General features: G+C 40.3%; 1 protein-coding gene across 1 annotated transcript; it reads left to right on the forward strand.

The window, feature by feature from the left end:
* The first annotated feature begins 7002 nt into the window (after positions 1 to 7002).
* Positions 7003 to 14930, forward strand: gtpbp8 (GTP binding protein 8). The gene is made up of 8 exons (XM_084361710.1): positions 7003 to 7147; positions 7621 to 7821; positions 7927 to 8080; positions 10259 to 10357; positions 10621 to 10751; positions 11460 to 11559; positions 13422 to 13540; positions 14726 to 14930. Exons 2-8 carry the CDS (start codon positions 7652 to 7654, stop codon positions 14811 to 14813), a joined length of 861 nt encoding a protein of 286 aa, XP_084217836.1. The 5' UTR covers positions 7003 to 7147; positions 7621 to 7651; the 3' UTR covers positions 14814 to 14930.
* Positions 14931 to 20267: the final 5337 nt, after the last annotated feature.

Below are 20267 nucleotides of genomic sequence, written 5' to 3' on the forward strand. Positions count from 1 at the left end.
GAAATAAGCAGATTAGTTAAAACGCCCCAGGAATCAAAACATGTGGTCAACTGTAAGACAGCAATTATTCAAGACAAGTTTCCCAAGTTCTGCTCCTGTGAAATCGTCTCACCCTTAAAGGATAAAGCTTCGCCCAAATATGAAAAATTAAGTTTATTATCTTCTCACTCTCATGCATATAGAAAGTCAGCCAAACATTTCCAGAGGCTTACAACAAAACGGCATATAGTATTCTCCTAAAAATAAGTGGGTTGGGTTGGTTTTTTACAGAAGTGTTTAACAACAGTGAAAAACATTAAATGGCTCCATACAGTTCGTCTGGTGTAACCCAAGTCTCGGGAGACCCTGAGATCCCAAACTGATTTGAAAAGACGTTATTGACCCCTTTTTATCAAATGAAATCTTCACTGTAGCTGCTAAGCTAAAAATGTTAGCGATCAAGTTTGTGCACAAGCTCGACCAACGCGTCAAGGGTGTAAATAACTCTTTTCAAATCCGATTTAGGATGATGGGCCTTCCAGAGACTTGGATTATGTTGGACGAGCTTCATGGAGCCATTTATGTCTTGTTTTGGTTGTTTTTCTGACAAGTCTCCAGCTACTTCAGTTGTTTATGAGAATGCTGCAACTCTGTTTTGCTGTGAAGCTCCAGAAATGTTTTGTGCACCATGAAACTTCAGCTGTGAAGTGATTTCTTTGTATACAGTTGTGAAAACAATGAGGGGCAAAATTCTCAGCCAAAGTTCAGCCAAAGCTTATATGAAGCTTGAAATGCCAGCGTACTCCATCACAGCTGCTTATCAGATCATCAAACACCAACACTGAAATTTAGGGGTTGTGTCCATAAAGTTTTATAACTTCCAAGTCAGACGATCCAACATTCACACCCGCCTCAGATGAGGAAGTAAGCCATGTTTAAACGTCTGCGTCAAGCTTTTTTCATGTGAACCACTGACAACAACACCACACTGTGAACATCTTCCAGGAGAGATGTGTGCTAACCTTCATTTTTAAGAGAGCTCCTGAATATGTGCTGCTGTTGTTGGGAGATGTTTGTGTGGCTGTTTCTTTTATACTCATACAACGTTTTTATACTCAACAGCTGTAACCTGTTAAAATATAAGGAGGCCCATTTTTCCTTCCGCTGCACAGATGCACATTAACATCTCCAGCACTACGATTGCAGCCTGAACAGATAGTTGGACGTCTTCTCCAAGCAGACTCCTGCTCCTAAATCAATAGCAATCGGAAGGAAAAGAGATGCTTTAAACATCAAATACTCCAAAATCTGAGTCTTATTATCTTTCTGAAGACCTCACGCTGTCACCCCACAGTCTCTGCACTCTGACATCTCCAGTGTTTTGTTTTCCCTGCATCTCCTTCCTGGGGCTTTATTTGTCAAGATCACTTCCTCGCTCAAGGTCATTCCTCCTCGTTCAACCTCCTCGACGTATCAATGCCAGGAGAGCCACGGTTCTTGGCTGCTAAAGCAAAATCGATATCCCTGAGCGCTCAGTGCTTGTGCTCTAATATCCTCCAAACACCACCTGCCAAAATATTTATGCTGTATTCATGGGAGATGCTTAGAGGGAGACACAGAAGAACAAGGAGAGACACAGCCCGTGGCTCGATCTTAAATAGAAACACTGTGCAGCTCGTATCACAAAAGCTCTTGATTTATGCTTTAATTTAGTTTTTATTAAATGTTGCTGGGTCAGTAGAGCTAACTGAGCCCCGTTTTTCAGTTTTAGCTCATGTTTAGTGAGGAGTGTGAAGATTATTGATGTGAATGTTATAGCCAGATGAATCACCTCATGTGGAACGACAATTTTTTATTTCTTTTTCAACAAGAGCGAGGGTAGCTGCCCCTCTGATTGATCCATTTACTTGACATGAGGGTGGGCAAGTTATTTTAGAAGCTTTTTTTTGTTATATTTGTGGAAAATCTCTTAATATCCTGACAGAAATCACTAAATCAAATGCTCGGGCAAACAAAAGACTAATCTTATCTCCAATAAGCCCATCCAATCGTCTCATTCGGCCCATATGAAGATTGGACAGGCTGTTTACCTTCATACCCGTCCGCCTGACAACACTCATTGTGCATGACAGGAGTCTTCCACAAGGCTACACACATATTGCTAAAGCTATTTGCAAGCTAGTGAAACAAGAATGGCAGAGAAAGTGCAGCAAAATGTTCCTAATGCTATGCTAGCTTGACAGCAGCACTAACAATAGTCATGTTAGTTATTTACATTCATTATAATAATATTTGTCATATGTTCACAGAACATAGCCACTGAGCCTGCTGAGCTGGTTAACTTGGTAGCATGAAGCACCTTGTCCCTGAACCATTTTATAGACCCATGATGGCAGAAACAGTCTCCTACAGCGACTAACGCTAGCACAAAGCACACAGCTCCTGAGCCCAGCAAAAGAGCAGCTGCAGCCACAACTTAAGCCGCTAAAGCACTCCTCAAGTGGCTAATGTAAGCACAAAGCATACAGGCCCTGAGCCAAAAAACAAGCACAGACACTCACCAAGTAGCACAAAACACACAGCCCCTGAGCTGAGTCACAGTGGCAGAACCAGCCTCCTTCAGTGGCTAATGTTAGCACAAAGCACACAACTCCTGAGCCCAGCAGGAGGACTGCTGCGGCAGCAACAAACTTCTTCAACAGCTAACATTACCACAAAACAGACAGCCCCTGAACCAAAGAACAGAGCAACCCAGTCCTTTAGCTGCTAACATTAGCACTGTTTCTAGCCACAAAGCACACACAGCAGTCAGGAGTAACTGTCAAGTTGGGGAGCCTTTACGAACTGAGGTATGTTCATGAAAGCTATTTTGCTTGTATTTACATGATCGTGGCATTTAACAGAGTTGTTTATTTATGTATTTACGAGGTAATAAAAGCTAAAAGAGCTTGTTTAACGTAGCAAATTAGCTGCTAACACATCTCCCAGCTGGCCCATGAGAGCTGCAGGGCTGTCTGTGGCTCTGCAGGGAAGGTCCAGAGGGACGGGGAGAGTAAATGTAACTTGCTCTTGCTTTGTTTTACAAGTCTTACCAGCCCCAGCTTTAACAGAGACAGATAGAGTAATGACACTGAAAATGCTGGAGGGTGCGAGCTAGGCTATAACTGAGTGACACAGCATTTGCTTCCAGAGGCAGAGCTTCACTCCTCCATACACTGAGCGGTGGCAGATAGAGGCTGTTTGCCACAGGTGTTAGGCTCGACCGCTTTCAGCCGGACCAGATGGGCAGACAGAACAAATACAGCTCGTGTTAATCTCTCGCTGTCTCTAGTTGTCTTTTTGCCCTTGAGGCGAGTGCATGTGACAGCCGTGTGTGTTTGTATGAGGTGTATTGATGGTTTGACCTCTTGCCTTGATAAACTCCTCTGCACTCCATCCTCCTGGACAAACAAAAGCAAGGAACAAGAGGGGCTTTGGTATTCTGACGGCGCACGTCCCATTGTGCCCCTGTCACATCGCAGTGGGAGGTATCGGAGGGAGAGCAGGGGGCGGCTGGGGAAAGCCTCAGTGGTTAACATGCAAATGAATGGTTTAATGGGTCTGAAAAGGTCGGGCAGGTCAAACTCTGTGATAATTCAGTGTCAGATTAAAGCGTCATCAATGTGCATGTGTAGGTGTTTGTGGTCAGCGTTGCAGCTGGACTGTGTTCTGGCTCTACATTGTCCAAAGAGACCACAAGGTCTTTAAGCGGCTGCTGAAAACATTGTCTGTTGGGCATCAATCAAGAGCAATAAAAGAATTGCAACTGGCAGAGAGGCAAAGAGGATTGTAGAGAGACAGAAGAGCGAATAAAGAGCCAAAGAACGAATGATGATGATGACGCGAGAGGCTGGCTTGAAGGTCTGGGTGGGCTGGTTGTTTGGAGACAATCAATTTTGTTTGATATCTTTTTTTTTTTATTTTATTGATATGCACCCTGGGGAGGTAAATGCCATCATGGCCCGCGCTGTGGATGTCTGCTTGGTGGACGATTGATTGGTCTGGCATTTGATCCTCTGGCTCACAGTGAAGGATGGGGCGATGGAGTCATGGGAGCACCCATGGCCGCCCTCCCCTCCTTTCCCCACCCCCGTATATCCCACTTATCCCCTCCTCTTTGCTCCTTCCATCATTTATCTATCCCTTCTGCTGCTATATATCCCTCACTGTCTTGTTTCCCACACAAGTGCCTCTTAAAATCCCCCGGTGAAGCGTGGTTTTCGAGGGTTTAAAGCGCTCCATTGTGCTAAAAGCCATATAAATGGGTGACGGCTAAAAACGTCCACCTATTAAGCACCCCATCAGCTGTCTGTGGTGGTGATTCCCTCTGGTCTCATCTCCCTGGGTAATAATGCAGCTACCAGCCTTTAATTTGCAAAGTAATCCAAGGAGAACGAACCACTTTTCCTTTCTGTCATATTTCAGTCGAAGATATTCAATTAACTGCTGAACACCAGCGTAACACTCATTTAATGCTGCACAAGACACACAAACAATAAAGGAACACGAGGGACAGAGAAGCGGATGTATCAATCACATATTTAATTTTCTATTTTAACAGCTGCATATGAAATCTATATTCACTTAAACAGGTGATGAATGAAAAAGGCACAGGCATTAACACATGGCACGTAAGAATAAGAGAGGAAAGGACAGGCAGAATATGAGAGCTGTAATTGGATATGTGTGAATTAATTAGCTCAGCGAACATACTATGAATCACATCAGGTCATAAAAGCCAGATGGAGCAGAGGGAGGACCGGCACAAGGTGGTGACGGCAGATATTTAACATATCAGCCTGAGTGCAGAGTGACGCTTTCTGCAGTCTGCGCTGCCACCGTGTGGAGAGAAAACGCTGTGGGAGAGTCGTGAGTGGATAACAGTGATTTATTCTGAAGTGAGATCCCTGAAGTGCGCCAAATATTCTACATTTCAAATTAAAAAAGGCTTTTGAGGCTATTAATCAAAGCTAGATAAATATGACAACTGATTTCTTCTCCCCATACGGAGGAATGTGGAGTACACTCACAGAAGGAGGCTAACCACTTTGTGTGCATGAACCTGTGAAACCTGAGCACCACTTGAACACAGCTATTGATGAAACTCCATTTCCTACTGGGAGACTCAGTGTAAAAGAATGCAGAGTGGGAGAGAAGCCTGGAGTCGCTCCTATCACAGCCACCTCCTATAGCCAAATTTATGAAGACGTTTCTTTGGCGTGCTCGACATAAACGTCGGTATTATAATCCTCAATAATCCCCAACAAGAGGGTGATGGAGGATGTATGTGACAGCCAGAACTGTACCTTTCCCTGCGGATGGGAGACGTTTTTCATCCGAGAGCAGGAACACAAGAATGTTTCTGTATGTTTCAGCAGCCATGCATCAACGTGAGGAATGTAGCTGAAGCTAAAAGAGGAGTCACGCTCATTAATTAGGAGCCAATGAAGTATGTAATATTAGAATAGCACAGGGATGGAGACGTGATCACAGCATTCTTGTTTTAGCCTCTTCAGAGTCTCATTTCATTGTCTGCTACTTGAGTCTCAAGGCCTCACACTTTGTGTCATATTATTACACTTAATAATATGACATGTCTTCAGAGAAACAGGATGTGGGGATGTAGCGAAGTGTGACACAATAGTTAAATAATGATTTGTGACCTATAGCTTGAGCTGTCCCATATTTACACAAATTCACAAGTTAAAACAGGGTTTTAAGGGCAAACATGTGAAAGTGCACTGCTTTCCCTCAGTATTGCTTTGTTTCTGTCTTACATTTGTGACTTGTTCAATTCTATGAATCTGTAAAACCATTATGAGCTCAAATTATAGGAAGCCAAAGGAGGAAGCGAAAGTACTTTTTTTTAAATATAGCTTTCCTAAATATACATTATAAAACACATTATTATTATTATTATTATTATTATTATTGTTATTATTATTATTATTATTAATATTAGTATTATTATTACCAGTATTATTGTTATAAGTAGTAGTTGTAGTAGTAGTAGTAGTAGTGGTGGTATCAATAAATAAATACATGCTTTATTTATGGACAGTTATGATAAAATGTGAATTATAAGTCTTCAAAGTATTTTCTAATTCCAGACTTACATGTGGCATTAAAAACGTTTTTTCTATTCTGCATCTTTTTTTTCCATTGGTTTAGTAAATAAAATAAGTGAAATAAGTATCCGAATACCCAAAGTAAATTAAGATCAAATTAAAGCTGCAAGCAGCGATGAACGGGCCCTCGCCCCCCCACGTACGTTGGGCCGTGGCGCCGTCGGAGGGCAGAAATTAATAAAAATTAATAAAAAATATTTAGAGATGTAAAACGTAAAAACCAGGGGTGTGTCTCATGCAGCCAATGTAGTTACATGATCCCACACTGATTTTGAGTCAATTGATCACATGACCTGGGAGCTATTGAGCTAACATGCTAATATTTACATATAAAAATTAATAAAAAATATTTAGAGATGTAAAACGTAAAAACAAGAGGCGTATCTCATGCAGCCAGTGTAGTTACATGATCCCACACTGATTTTGAGTCAATTGATCACATGACCTGGGAGCTATTGAGCTAACATGCTAATATTTACATATAAAAATAAATAAAAATTTAAAAAAATTAAAGCTGCAAGCAGCGATGAACGGGCCCTCGCAGTCCACGCGCGTCGGGGCATGCTGCTGTCGCTACATGCTGCTGTCGGGGCTTGTTCATGCAACAACTTCCATTGAGGAATCAAAAGTCAAGGCAGTCAAGCTGTTCTTTCGTCATTTAGCAATAAAAGCGCCCCCTATTGGCCGATTTGCACCAAATTTTTCACAAACCCTCATTGGGCCATGGAACACAATTAAAAAAAACTTTAGTGTTAATGGGACCGTATTTCATCAAGATATTGAAGACTGTCGGTTTGACCACAATGTGTAGGAACTATTTGAAATGGAACTCTTAGCAAACTTGAGTTGTTTCAGCCGGACGCTTTTGAGCGCTGCACACAACATGCTGGAAAATGGCAACTTGCAGAGAAAGCAGGCATGACAGCAGTAGATAACGCTGAATTTAGGCCAAACCATGCGGTATTATTACATGTTTGAGCCGTGACCATACTGAAATTCAGGTAAGTCGTTAAATTAACCCGCGTTTATACATTTATGTCGATAATTTCAAACGTATCGTTCATGTTGTGCTAATGTTTTTGCTAGCTTGCTAGCCTTACCTGTCCCACTTGACCCTGATGCTGAAACAAACATCGGGTCTAACAGACATCTTTAACCAAGTTTTCGGAGGGCATTATTGTTTATAAATTTGTTATATATTTTAAAAGCTTTAAGTCGGTGTGCTGTTGTGTAAACATGGAGTTTAACGTCAGCTCCTCAGTGCTCTCTCGTTTCCTTTCCTGTCCTTGTTATCAGCAGAAATATATGATCATAAAGTCACGTCATCCCAGGGTTAACTTACCCTCCTATCTACGAATTTGCTACTGCTGTTAGTAATAAATCCAACCCTGCAGATCACCTGCCTAAATTAAAGCTGAAGAATTTGTCAGGTGAGGCTGCACATGTTGTGACTGATAATCTGTCCTGCTCTCAGCTGCAGGAAGGTCTGAAATCAGCAGGGGAAGATGTTTTGTCTCCGGCGGTGTCTGCGGCTTCAGCCCAGGACTCAGGTTTGCTCTGTTTCCCGGCAGAGAGTCCATAAACTTGCTTCGCTTCAGAAAGTCACAGCGCTTTCGCCGAAGAAAGTCCAAAGCTTACTTTACCCCTTTAGTGATCTGGAGTCGTACCTGGACAGGTTTGTTTCTACGCCTTTCATATTGGACTAGATTCTATAGGTCACATGTTTTTGTACTCTCTGACATGTGTTGGATGTTTCAGTTGATTTGAATGTGTTTTCCAGGTCAGTAGACAGGACACCGTTCCAGCTCTTCCATCCCAGTTTGGAAGACATGGTCAAAGCGGAAAAGCTCTTCTGCTCTTCACCGTCTCATAAGATTGATTACTTCACCTCTGCAGAGAGGCTGGACCACGTACCTGCACTGAAACAGCCAGAGGTCAGTGGGCGGTCAGACTGTGAACAACATGACTTTTAAAAAATGTTTTGTATTTTTATTTTTCTGAAGAAAGTCAGTGTACAGTAACATGTAGCAAAGCACGTGTATCTCTACTCGGTCTACTGAAGTAATTAAGTTATATCCAGAAAAATTCTCAGAATAGTAACAGCACCTGCACCTCAACGTCCGCCTCACATCATATAATTTAAACACTTGTTGATTCTATCCATCTGCCCCAGGTATATGCTACAACTCCAAATATCTACCTGTGGTAAAAGCTTCCTTTCAAACAGACACCTCTGCATCTCTGAGTAATACACCTGTCTGTTGATAAATTTAATCAGGTCTGCGCGCTATGTGTTGTTTAACTAAAAAATAACTTGACTAGCCTGATGGTTAGGACCCTTTAACCCAACAAATGTTTCTAATTAGAAATGGGGTTGACACAAATGCTTCAAAGCTTCTACTGATGTTGCCTGGGTAATCAATGTCCCAATCGGTATGTGAAGGAAAGAGACGTTGCATCTGTAGCACCAAAGAAGAGACAAAAGATTGTCTCCACACCTGCACACGTAAGAACTAGCTACGGAGTATTTCTGCTTTGCACACACAGAGTTGTGAGGAGCGGAAGTTCAACCCTTCCTATGCACTCTATACTGCTCAACGTTTACTCGCACATCAAGTTGACTTTTGAGATTTTGGAGGCAGGGACTGTGGCTGATCCTGTCCACCTCTAGCTGCTTTTGTTGCATGATGTCGAACCTTTAAATATTCGCGGGTAATTCACAAAAATAGTATTCGGGACAGCCCTAATGAGAAACCTAACCTCATGTATTCTTACACTTTATGAAACACCATGCCTGCAGGGTTGTCAACACAGTAACCTCCCTGCAAAGAACTGAAGGGTCTGCCAGGAAAAAAGTTGCTGCAGTCTTTTGCTGCAGCTCAATATGACATCATCCAAAAAGATACTGCATTGACCAATCACATACATGCAAGTGCAAATTCCTGGTAGATAACTTGTAAACTACCTAAAAGTTGACAACTAACTTTCAAAGTCTCGTCTCTCAGTATTATAAAAAGCTGTGCAGTGTGTTGGAATCTGCTCGGACTGAATCGTATTTCATGTCTCACTGATGACCTGAAGCAACACGCTCACATCACTGCAGCCCTAAAAAATGTTTTAATGCAGGATTGTTTTCAGAACGTCTGCAAGCTAAAGGTTACAGGTGCTTCATTCACAGGTAACAAGAGAGAGCAGCAATTAGTGTAAATTAAATTATTTATGTTTCCATGGCGTCAGTTCACTAAAAATGTTCTACAATTTACATCAATTTTTTTTCCTACAAATCAAAATGTGAAGCAAATTACATTTATAATCTCTGCTTATGTAAAATTTATGATTGGAGGGTTTTTTCAGCAAGTCTTGGACATTTTCACCCTGCAGTAGTTCAGTCAGATTGAACCGACCAAATCTAACAAAAATACAGTTTATTCTTTAACGACCTCACGAGGACGGCCACAGTCTGCTGCTTAAACCTGCTGACATTACAGAATGATTTCACAGACCCTTGCTTGCCTCTTTTCCTGGACAGACTCACCAGTCAAAACTTGTTTGGCTTGGAATTGACTGTCAAACTGTCAAAGACAGACAAGGTGTCTGTTTAAGTGAGTGAGTATGTTGAACATGAAGTTGTTCACATTGCCCGTCCTCGACCCAAACATGGACACCATGAATGAAAAATGTAGCCTAATGTCTTTTTTAGCCTCATACATAATTAAGCACCGGTTGACAGCTGATAATAAATGAGCAGATTTATGACCTTATAGACAGTAGTGCTCACCGGAGGGGTCAGAATAGGACATTGTGTTGATTGGACAATGGGGTCTCTTTGGCATGCCGAGTTAGTTAGCACTCTGTCAGAGGATGATGTATTCGTAGCTTACTGGCAGCATCGGCCTCCACCCATCTGTCTTGTGTCGGAGAGATGGATGAGCCCGAGTCATGTCCTGTGGGACTTGGCGGTCGTTGGTACTGCAGCAGCAAAATGGTAGCAGCCAATCGGAGCAGGTGTGTGGGCTAAAACGGTCACTCAGTGAAACCTGAAAAGAGCTTTCCAAGGAAAATATTCCTTGACAGAGTAAATCATAATAATATAACTTTTTGTGTTTTCTCAGGTGTGTTTTATCGGAAGAAGCAACGTGGGCAAGTCGTCTCTCATCAAAGGTCTGTTCTCACTGACCCCCGAGGTCGAAGTCAGAGTCTCCAAAACTCCAGTGAGTATTTTCAACCGCCATACAGTACAGTACATTTGTGACTTTTTCTAAAGTAATGTTTATAAAAATGACACTGTTCATTGCAATACGCTGATTTTAGGTTAATAAGGTTAGTCTATGTATATGAAATTAGCATGTCTGATTACAAAAAAATATTAAAAAGTTATGAGAATGTGATATTTCATTATTAAGAGTTGAACTCATTGTTTTTCTTGACACCACATGAGTTTGTGTGTCTGTCTCTCTTTGTATTTCCCCCTCAGGGTCACACAAAGAAGATGAACTTCTTCAAAGTGGGCAAAGCTTTCACCATCGTTGATATGCCTGGATATGGACACAAAGCACCCCAAGACTTTGTGGACATGGTGGAGCCGTACCTTTACATAAGGAAAAAGTGAGACATTGACTTAAGCCAGCTTTAACTACTGTGTATTTAAACTAGAGTCACAAAGTCTCGGCACAAACAGGGAGAATATATTGCCAGATATTAACCATGAGACAAAAAGACAAACCACTGAGCCAACAAAGTCAAGAACTTTTGGTGAATTTGTCATGAAAGTATAAAAAAAAAAAAATAAAACCATAAATACATAATTTATTTCAGGTAGGCTGTGCTGCCTTTCAGACAGGACATGTTTCCTTTCACCTCAGGCAGAATAAACAGCCACACAAATATACTTCATGCTTTTTGTTTGCACCGTAACTCTGAAAGATTTGCACACTGCACTGTAATATCAAGCCAGGATACAAATACAAGACGAGGTCAGTGGCGTAGACTTCAGTGTCCTCTGGATTGTCCTACCTGTGGATTTTGTCCCGGACCACAAGGTGGTGCTGTGTAGTCACTGCACTGTCATTATTTATTTGTGTTTTACTGCTTTGGCCATGAAGAACAAAAAACTTTAAGAGCCTCCAGGGAAAAGAAAACAAATGATCTTTTACCCAAGAGGACCTGAGAGGTGAGAGGGAGGCTATAACTCTGGTTGCTGTTTAACTCTGCTGCACCTCCTAAAACATGTTTGTGTTCTTATTTTCATGACCACAGAATCAGTCAAGTCGCCTCCATTTACATGTTAAACTTTGTTTTTTTGTAATCTTGTAGTCTGGTGAGGACGTTCCTGTTGGTCGACGGCAGTGTTGGTCTTCAGAAGGCTGACCTGATCGCCCTGGAAATGTGTGAGGAGATCAGACGTCCATATGTGGTAGGACACACACACACACACACACACACACACACACACACACACACACACACACACACATAACACACATAACACACACACACACTCTTTCTTCATAAATAGTAACATCTTTCCTATGTAGTTAGTTTTCAGCTTGTAAGCAAAATATATGGAGAAACATAAAGAAACTATTATCAATATCCTGAATTATGATTATACAACTATTATATACTTTTGATCATGCAGTCATGATTATAAAGTCGAGGTCAGACAGCAGGAAGTTGTCTGGTTAACTGACCACGAACCTGTGACTTGTGTTTTTGGTGAGTCAGCATCTCATGTCCCCAAATGAGGTTTTGAGTTAACAATTAACAATTAAGTTTATGCAAACCTTAAACATGAAGATATTTTCTTTATTTGTGTAAAAAATGTCATCCTTTTGTTGCATTGATGTACGTGTTTATTTGTATCCGGGCGTAAAGCTGTCCACTTTTGATCGGATCACTCAGGATGGATGTTTTGCATGTTTTTGGTGTCTATTCAGTCGTCTACATAAAACAGGACATTTAAAAACATCACTCTGGACTTTGATGAGCATTTTTCAACATTTTATAAAAAAGAGAAGACCAAAAATTAACAGATAAATTGATGATGCATGAATCCTGTGTGACACAGACCTCCGCTATGATTTCCAAACTCTTGCCAGGTAACAGTTTGGTGTGTTTGTGGCACATTGTGACTTATAAACTCGGAGCCTGCATCCCAAACATCTGCTGTGCCACAACCAAGTTAAAACAACAGCAAATATCTAACAAGTGTGAGAGATTATTGGCCATTATGTAGGTGACCTAAGGTAAATCTCTGCTTGACGAACAGAGACTGCACACAGTACATGCTGGAAACTCAGCACGGAGGAAGTAAGCTTTCCCGTTAACCAGCTCTCACCCCTCCTTCTCACATTTTCCTCATTCTTCTTCCAAATCCTCCTCATTATGTCCACACTAAATTAATGCTGAACGCTCTCACTCAGCTATTTAAAAACTGCTGTCCCCTCTGAAACGCCACCGCTGAGACATTATAATGAAGCACCCCCACTCTGTACGCACTCCGCAGTCAATTATTCATGCTCTCAGGTTATTAAACACTTTGATCATTATTAAGGCGGTGACAGTACAGCTTTTAACAAAGATGAACCCTCAGTGCTGAAAGGCAAAGAAGCCATGAGATGAAAGAGTCAGTTAGAAACATGAAACAGACTTTAAAAAGGTTGTTGTCTGGCTGTCACGAAGGACAAAGAGCCAGCTGTACTAATGTAGTTAAAGTAGTGAATGACAGGTTTGAACTTAGAGATACATTTATTATCAATTCATTCATTTTAGGGCTGCAACTAACCGTTATTTTCATTATCAATTAATCTATAAAATGTCAGAAAATAGTGAAAAATGTCAGTCAGTGTCTCTCAAAGCCCGAGATGATGTCCTCAAATGTCTTGGTTTCTCGACAACCCAAAGATATTCAGTTTACTGTCATAGAGGAAAGATACCAGAAAATAGTCACATTTAACAAGCTGACATCAGAGTTTAGACCTTTATTTCTTAAAAAACAACAGATTAATCGATTATGAAAATGGTTGCGATTAATTTAGTAGCTGCCCACTAATCGATTCATCGTTGGAGCGTTTATGAATTTTAGCATTCACCAATATCTTCATTATACAGTGATTTATTTATTTATTTATTAATCTGTGGGAATAGAAGTTGAAAATAGCAAACACTTATTGACAAGTGTGACAAAATGTTTTATATATTATATTAATAATAATATAATGATTGCACTGTTGTACTGTACATAGAGTTGACTGTGCCGAACATGTCGTTGTGCAGTTGGTGGTGACAAAGATCGACAAATGTGGACACGGCACTCTGCTGACAAACCTGATGAAACTTCAGGATGTGGTTAAAACAGCGACCACAAGCTGCTTCCCTCAGCCGTTCCTGGTCAGGTGAGGGTCACGCTTTTATATGCATTTATTATAAACATCGCACTTTACATTAAAGGTGCACTATGTAGTTTTGGGGAAGAGATTTTAATCGGAGGAGAAAGATCTCCACTGACTAAACAAACTAAATAAATAAACTCTTTGTGTTCATGACTGAATAAACAAACTGGCTTTAAAGGACAACGTAACTTCATACTGTTTTAACTTTGTTTATATGTGGCGGACCCTGCCACCTTTCTAGCGTCAAACAGTGTTCTGGGGATTCTCAGTTTATATTATTACCTCATTAAAATTGTAAATATTTAAATTCTGAGTTTGAATTTCTTCTCTAAAACTACAAAGTGCACCTTTTAAGAGTGAACTGACTCTACTGTGTGTCTAAAGCCTGATCGCACTGCACAGGCCGACATGTTCCTTCATTACTGTGAAAACACACACTGTAGTTTATTTTGACTCGATTCCAAATACACCGTCCAACTACTCACTAGAGCACCAAATGTTTTTACATGTTTGTGACGGGTCTTGAAGATTGACGTGATCAGAAGGAACAGACGTGCTCGGGCTGAGTGCCACAGACGGGAGGGAAGTCGTAAAGATGAACTTTACTGATCCCGAGGGAAATTTAGATTAGTTTTCATTTTAATTTAGATCAAATTACAAACAAACGAACACCAGCTTTATCCTTTGAAGGTGGTTTAGGATCACTTCTTTAATGCTTACAGGTTAAGAGGGTAAATTCAGTAAAATGTGCATTTCCATTTTTTCTTTATTACAACAACACAGTCAGGCAGTTTCCCAACACTGTCTTTGTGTTTTTCTTCCATTGTTAAGCTACTTTCAGAGCTCCTGTGGAGTAAACAAACAGTTATTTTGACATTAAGAGTTACTCAACATAACTACAGCAAGTCTGGATGACATTTTTTTTAATATATTTTGTTTGTATGAAAATAAAAAATCTACTTCAAACTGAACTGTTTGCCTGGTTGGCCTCTTTAGGTTCGATTTTTCCAAAATTAAGAAAATTGCCCAGAAAATTACGTGTTTTAATATTTTTCCTTAATATAAGAATTTTTTAAGTGGTTTCCAAAAGTTCATCAATGCTTTTTTCAATGTAATTACATTTTCCTTTTAAGATATGATAAATACATTTTGCAGTTTGATAAGTTTCTCTTCTTCTCTCTGCAACAGCTCCCTCAGCTTCTGGGGAATCTACCTCCTGAGATGCTTCATCACCCACGTGACCGGGAGCATCAGTTTAAAGGACACCTCACACTGACTGACTGACTGAGAGGAGCTGGGACTATTTAACCTCAACATACAATATATCCACATTGTTAGGTGTACATAAAATTGCTTCAGTGGCTTTTATTTTTTAATAAATGGTTAAACACTTTGTGGTCGTCGGTTTGGCTGGTGTTCCTTTACATCATAGTTGCACATTGCATGACTCTGTCCAGCACACGTTTACAGCATCAGTTGAGGAAACCCTGAGATGACGCTGTCGTCCCCGCTCAAGGTCCGAAGGTATGTGCAGCAAGAAAAAGGGATTGTATCACCTAGACCTAAAACAGAACTACACAAAACTACGTGGACGGAGAAGACGACAGTACCACAGTACTTGAAGTCATGTAGTGTAACTGCTTTGCTTACACTACATGCTTACAAGCTGTGATAGGATGACATTTTGTGCGGATTATTAAAAGCTGTTGCTGTTAGTTTGAAGACTCAATTCAGTGTAATTCTTTTGAGTTTTCTGAGTTGAATATTCAGACGTTTTGTGCTTTTGCTTCGTCAGCGGACCGGCTGCTTGGCAGCACTGGGCACTTTCAAGGGTTACTGATGTGTCGGTTAGATGACTGATTAAAGATCGCTGGGTAACTGATTGGCCTGTCAAACTGTCCAACCATACCAACTCGCTGAGTTTAAATGGAAGCAGACTTTAATATCATAATTTAGCTTGTCAGAAACTTGGAAATGATTGAAAGATCTGCTGTTTAATAGTAACGTAATGTAATGTCAAGGTTCTTAGATGTTGAAGAGGCAAATCATTTATCTATTTACACAATCTCAACCAACCGAAATTGTGCATCTGTGCTATTACTCTCCTCAGTCGTCTTTTTGTTCAGTCCATACAAGAGTGACTTGTTAACCTAATGCATACACTGTATAATGTGTACATATTGCGTGACAGAAGAGAGTAAATGTGTGACTCGAGGCTCACGTCATCTGATCCACTTTCACACAGAAACTCCTCGACACCACCGTGAACACGTTCTGTCCTTCGACCGTGGCAGCGTGATCACCTGCACCGAACCGACTCACAACACTGGTAAGTTGTTATTTTTATGATGCACAACTATAATGTCATGCAGAGCACCAATATGCTCCTCACACATTGTGCTGTTACCTTGGAAAACTTACCTCAATTTCATGCCCTGCTCTATCTTAACGGCTTTCACTCTTATTGTTTTATTATGTTGTATAATCACTTACTTACAGTACAAAAGTTTATTATAATCCTATAAACCAGAAACAATGCACTCGACTCATTGTAGTGTTATGTAAGTTATCACAGTGTTGAACGCTGCATATACATTAGAAACGGTGAATATCATACAGATGATGAGTTACAGAGCTCCTTCTGCCCTGAGGAGCGTTCTAGTGTCTTTCAGCTCGTTTTGGTTCAACTGTTCAAGACTTTACTGTTCGTTTCATATGAAGCAGAGCCAGAACTAAATGTGTTCACTCACGGCTTCGATCAGCATCATTTCACATGCAGCGAGCAAAAATCTCTGATTAACCCACAGCTAGCGACAAGCTAATGAACATGGTGGAGCATTTAGCAGGCAAAGAGCCACATATCTTTCTCAGGTGTTGGTGCGACTCCAGATAAATGCTGCTCTGTGTCTGCTGCATGTGTAAACTGGCATCTGTTTGCTGACTTGATCCCAACAATGACCTCACACAGAGATTATAAAGTATGTCAATGTCTTTGTCTTATTTTCAGCAAACATTCACCCGATCCCAAAATGTGGCCAAGACCGAAAAATGCCACAAGAACAAGTCTTAGATGACAAGAAATGCTTGTTCACTGCAAACCTTTCTTTTAAAAGTTTAAAAGATAAATGTTGAGATGAAGCTTCAGTGTTTCTGACTCTGTGCTTTCCACTCCGCAGCCTACCAGGCATATAAAAAGTAATGTGGTCGTAGTTCATGTGAGGCAGATTGTGAGTTTCTGTCGCTGGAGACTGACGGCCCTGAACAGGCTGAAGAGAGGGACTGTGTTGTGGAGAACAGAGACAGTAGACCGTGAATACCCAGCTGTGAGACTGCACCCGATCAGTGTAAGACAGCGGCACACTGCAGGCTAAAGGGGTACGCTACAGATTTTTTACACATCAAGATAATTTTTCATCATCAAAATAAATGTTGCTTTAGCTTATTTCTTCTCCTAAAATCCAGTGAACTTAAAATGCAGATGTTTAAAATAAGAGGAAAACAAATGCAAATATGGTGGTGTGATTTAAAATGTAATTCTAGAGGCCTAACTTCTCTGGGGTAATTATAACAGGTCATTTAAAAACATATGCACAGACCAATTTCACCAGTGGGACATCGAGCACTTTGTCAAATCCCTCAGATAAAGAGTAACAGTGCATCTGAACCATTGCAACCAAAGAGTTCATTAACCCATAAGAACCCAATGTACCGAACACTTTAAATGTCCCAAAATGGTTTAAATAATGCTTATGCTTCAGCTGGCATTTATGTAATGTGTTAAAACTATAAAGACACTTTAAATGTGGTGAAACTCAAATCTCAAAAAATGCCATAAATTTAGTTTCCAGCTTCTAAAATGTGATAATTTGATGCTTTTTGTTTGTCAAACATGATAATAGACCAGAAATCTGACGCATCTCCTTCTGCTGTGGGAAATTATAGTATGCATATTCCACTGTTTTATTATATTTCATCGACACAGCAATTGATTGATTAATCAAGAAAATAATCGAGTTATTTTTTCTTCATGTATTATAAACGTGCCTACCTACTCGATGGTAGAGATTTTAAAAAATGTGTGTTGAAGTGAAAGTCCTCGAGGTTTTTATTCTAATTCTGTTATCGGCCTCATTAAAAACACAGCCTAAAACAATGTACACCCATTGAACGTTTTCCATGTTTCTTTTGGTTTATAATCACATCTAATGCGACAGGAATTTCTTGTCATAAATATAAAACTCTTACCTAAAACTAGTGTGACTCACTAAAATGTTCACTCGTTTTAGAGAAGAAGTCACATGGGTAATATGCTGAAATTTGTTGCAATTGAGCTACGAGACGACGTAGAAAAGGAGAAACGACATTCAGCGCAGGAGAGTTAACTTTAAATTCAAAAATCAAAGTAAAGTTGTGCAATAGCTCCAAACATAAAATGGGAAATCTCTGACAAGCTGTTGTACGCAGACACACGTTCACAGCGTTCTGGTGAGCAGCAGTTGTATATTCAGCAAAAGCTCGTCAGCAGAGTTGTAACAATACTCACTGAATGTAGTTGATGGGAAACATAAAGTCTGCAGTGAACGATAAGGGTGGAAGGTTAAAAATGCAAAGCACATCAGCAGACGTGCAGTCGTAAACATTATTTTTTATAGAATCTAGTTGCCAAGGGGTCAAGGTCAATGAAAACCTCATCGCATCCTCTTTGATTTGTTCCTCTCGGTCTTCTGTTCAGCCAGTGGGAGAGCTTCTCCAAAGTCTTCTTATCTTCATTTCCTCATTTTACACCGGAGCAAGAACACGTCCCTGTGGTGGTGAAATACAACACGGACATATCAGATCAGATTGTTATCTCTCAGATCAAACTAAGATAATGGCCGTGACTTGACACAAGCCGTCACACACTCATTCACACATAGAGCGCAGAACGATACTTAAAATTTACTGCTGCCTGAATGAAGGACATGTCAGATGGAGAGGGGGAGATAAAAACTGATGGGACAGATAAAGACTGATAAGACTCCTGAAGAGCTACCATAAGTGGTCCACCTTTCCTCACTTACACATACAGAAAGAATGATTCTCTGCGTACACATTAACAGTTTATGAAATGCAAACAAGAGCTTGAATCACTGCATGAAGCTTTTAAAGGTCATGAACACCCTTGAAAATGTGTGGGATCTTAAAATGTTGGATATTTGTCAGGCAAGTTATCAGATCTTTAGAAAAGTCCCTCAAATCTTGTTTCAGGGTCACTGTTTAGTTTTGTCACTCGTGACGTTACAAGATTACTGACATTAAAAGTAACTTGTGACATTACGGTGTTACCTACTGAGAAAAGTAACACGTTAGAGTACTTCAGAGTTACCAACAATTACTGCAAAACCTCTTTGTGACTGGTTGCGTATGTTGGTTATATTGTCCAGACAGCGTGGAGCCAACTGTACATGTACCTTTGAGTGTATTGTCTCTACCGTCATGCCTTCTTTACAGCCCACAGTCGGTACCTCTGCAGCCTAATAATAGGAATGAAAGATGCAATATAACATTTACATCTTTATTCTGCTAATAATCTGACAGTGAACCGGGCAGAGGCAGACAGTATTAGGCACAGCTGTTTCAATGAGAACAATACAACACAGACTTATAGACGAGGATATTATGTTAAAAATGCAACTAATGACAAACTAATGAGTGTTTACATAGAAGCGATAAAAGCACAAATACGATGAAACACGATGCTTTGGGGATTTTCTTTTATTTTTGTGGCGACAAAAGGAAAGGACAAGACAGCAGTTCTTTCCAGTATCGGATTACTTCTATGAAAAACTAAAATAAATAAATAACAGATTACTTGATTTGCAGCGCTAACTACTATCCGAGTACTCCAACAGCTTACTTTGTAGCTTTGCCCTCAACACTGGAGGCAACTTCCTCAAAAATGACCTTCACTGTGCAGTTTGACACCAGAACAGTTGTTTTTATATTCATCTGCTGAAGCAGGAAAGTTTCTCTGTTCTCGCCTGAACTTTTTAACACGTGTGCGTACAAAGATTATGTTGTGACATCACAACTACAGTACGGCCCAATAAACATTTTAACGAGTTCATGTTTCCATGCAAAAGCTAAACATATCGGACACAAACTTTGAAGCAGACTCTTTTTGTTTGTCTTTAAATGGACTGTGGTTGGAGGAGATCTATAAGTTGAACCCTCTGTGTTTTGTTTTTTTAATCACAAATAAATGTGAGAGGAATTTCTTGTTGTCACAAATATAAAACTCTCTATAGTCACTATAAACAGACGTCTTTAAGCAACGTAAAAGATTCTTTAATCAGAAGTGTTCTGGTTTCCGTTTGTATTCTGTGTGTAGCACTTTTGAGCAGCTTTAGTTGTACCCAGTTAGTCCGTGTGGAGAAGCAACAGAGGTGGAAATGTATTTGTGGAAGCCATCAGCTGTCATCAGATGACTTTTAGTCAGCTTTATTTAAATATAGCTGCACACATTTGCAAATATCTGTTTATAGAGATCAGCTAAAATGTCTGCAACGTCATGTCTCAGGCCACTAACCAGCTATCAGCAGTCATGGACATATAATGAAAACTGGAGACAAGTGAGGCCTCGTTCATTCCTCTGAAAGATGCTCAGTGGTGCATGACGCCAAAAAAGTTCGACATGCAACAACGATTACTTTATACTTTGGATCAGACCTTTGTGTTCTCTCACTGAGCA

The sequence above is a fragment of the Pagrus pagrus genome, assembly GCF_965226575.1.
Source record: "Pagrus pagrus genome assembly, chromosome: 9".
Taxonomy (NCBI): domain Eukaryota; kingdom Metazoa; phylum Chordata; class Actinopteri; order Spariformes; family Sparidae; genus Pagrus; species Pagrus pagrus.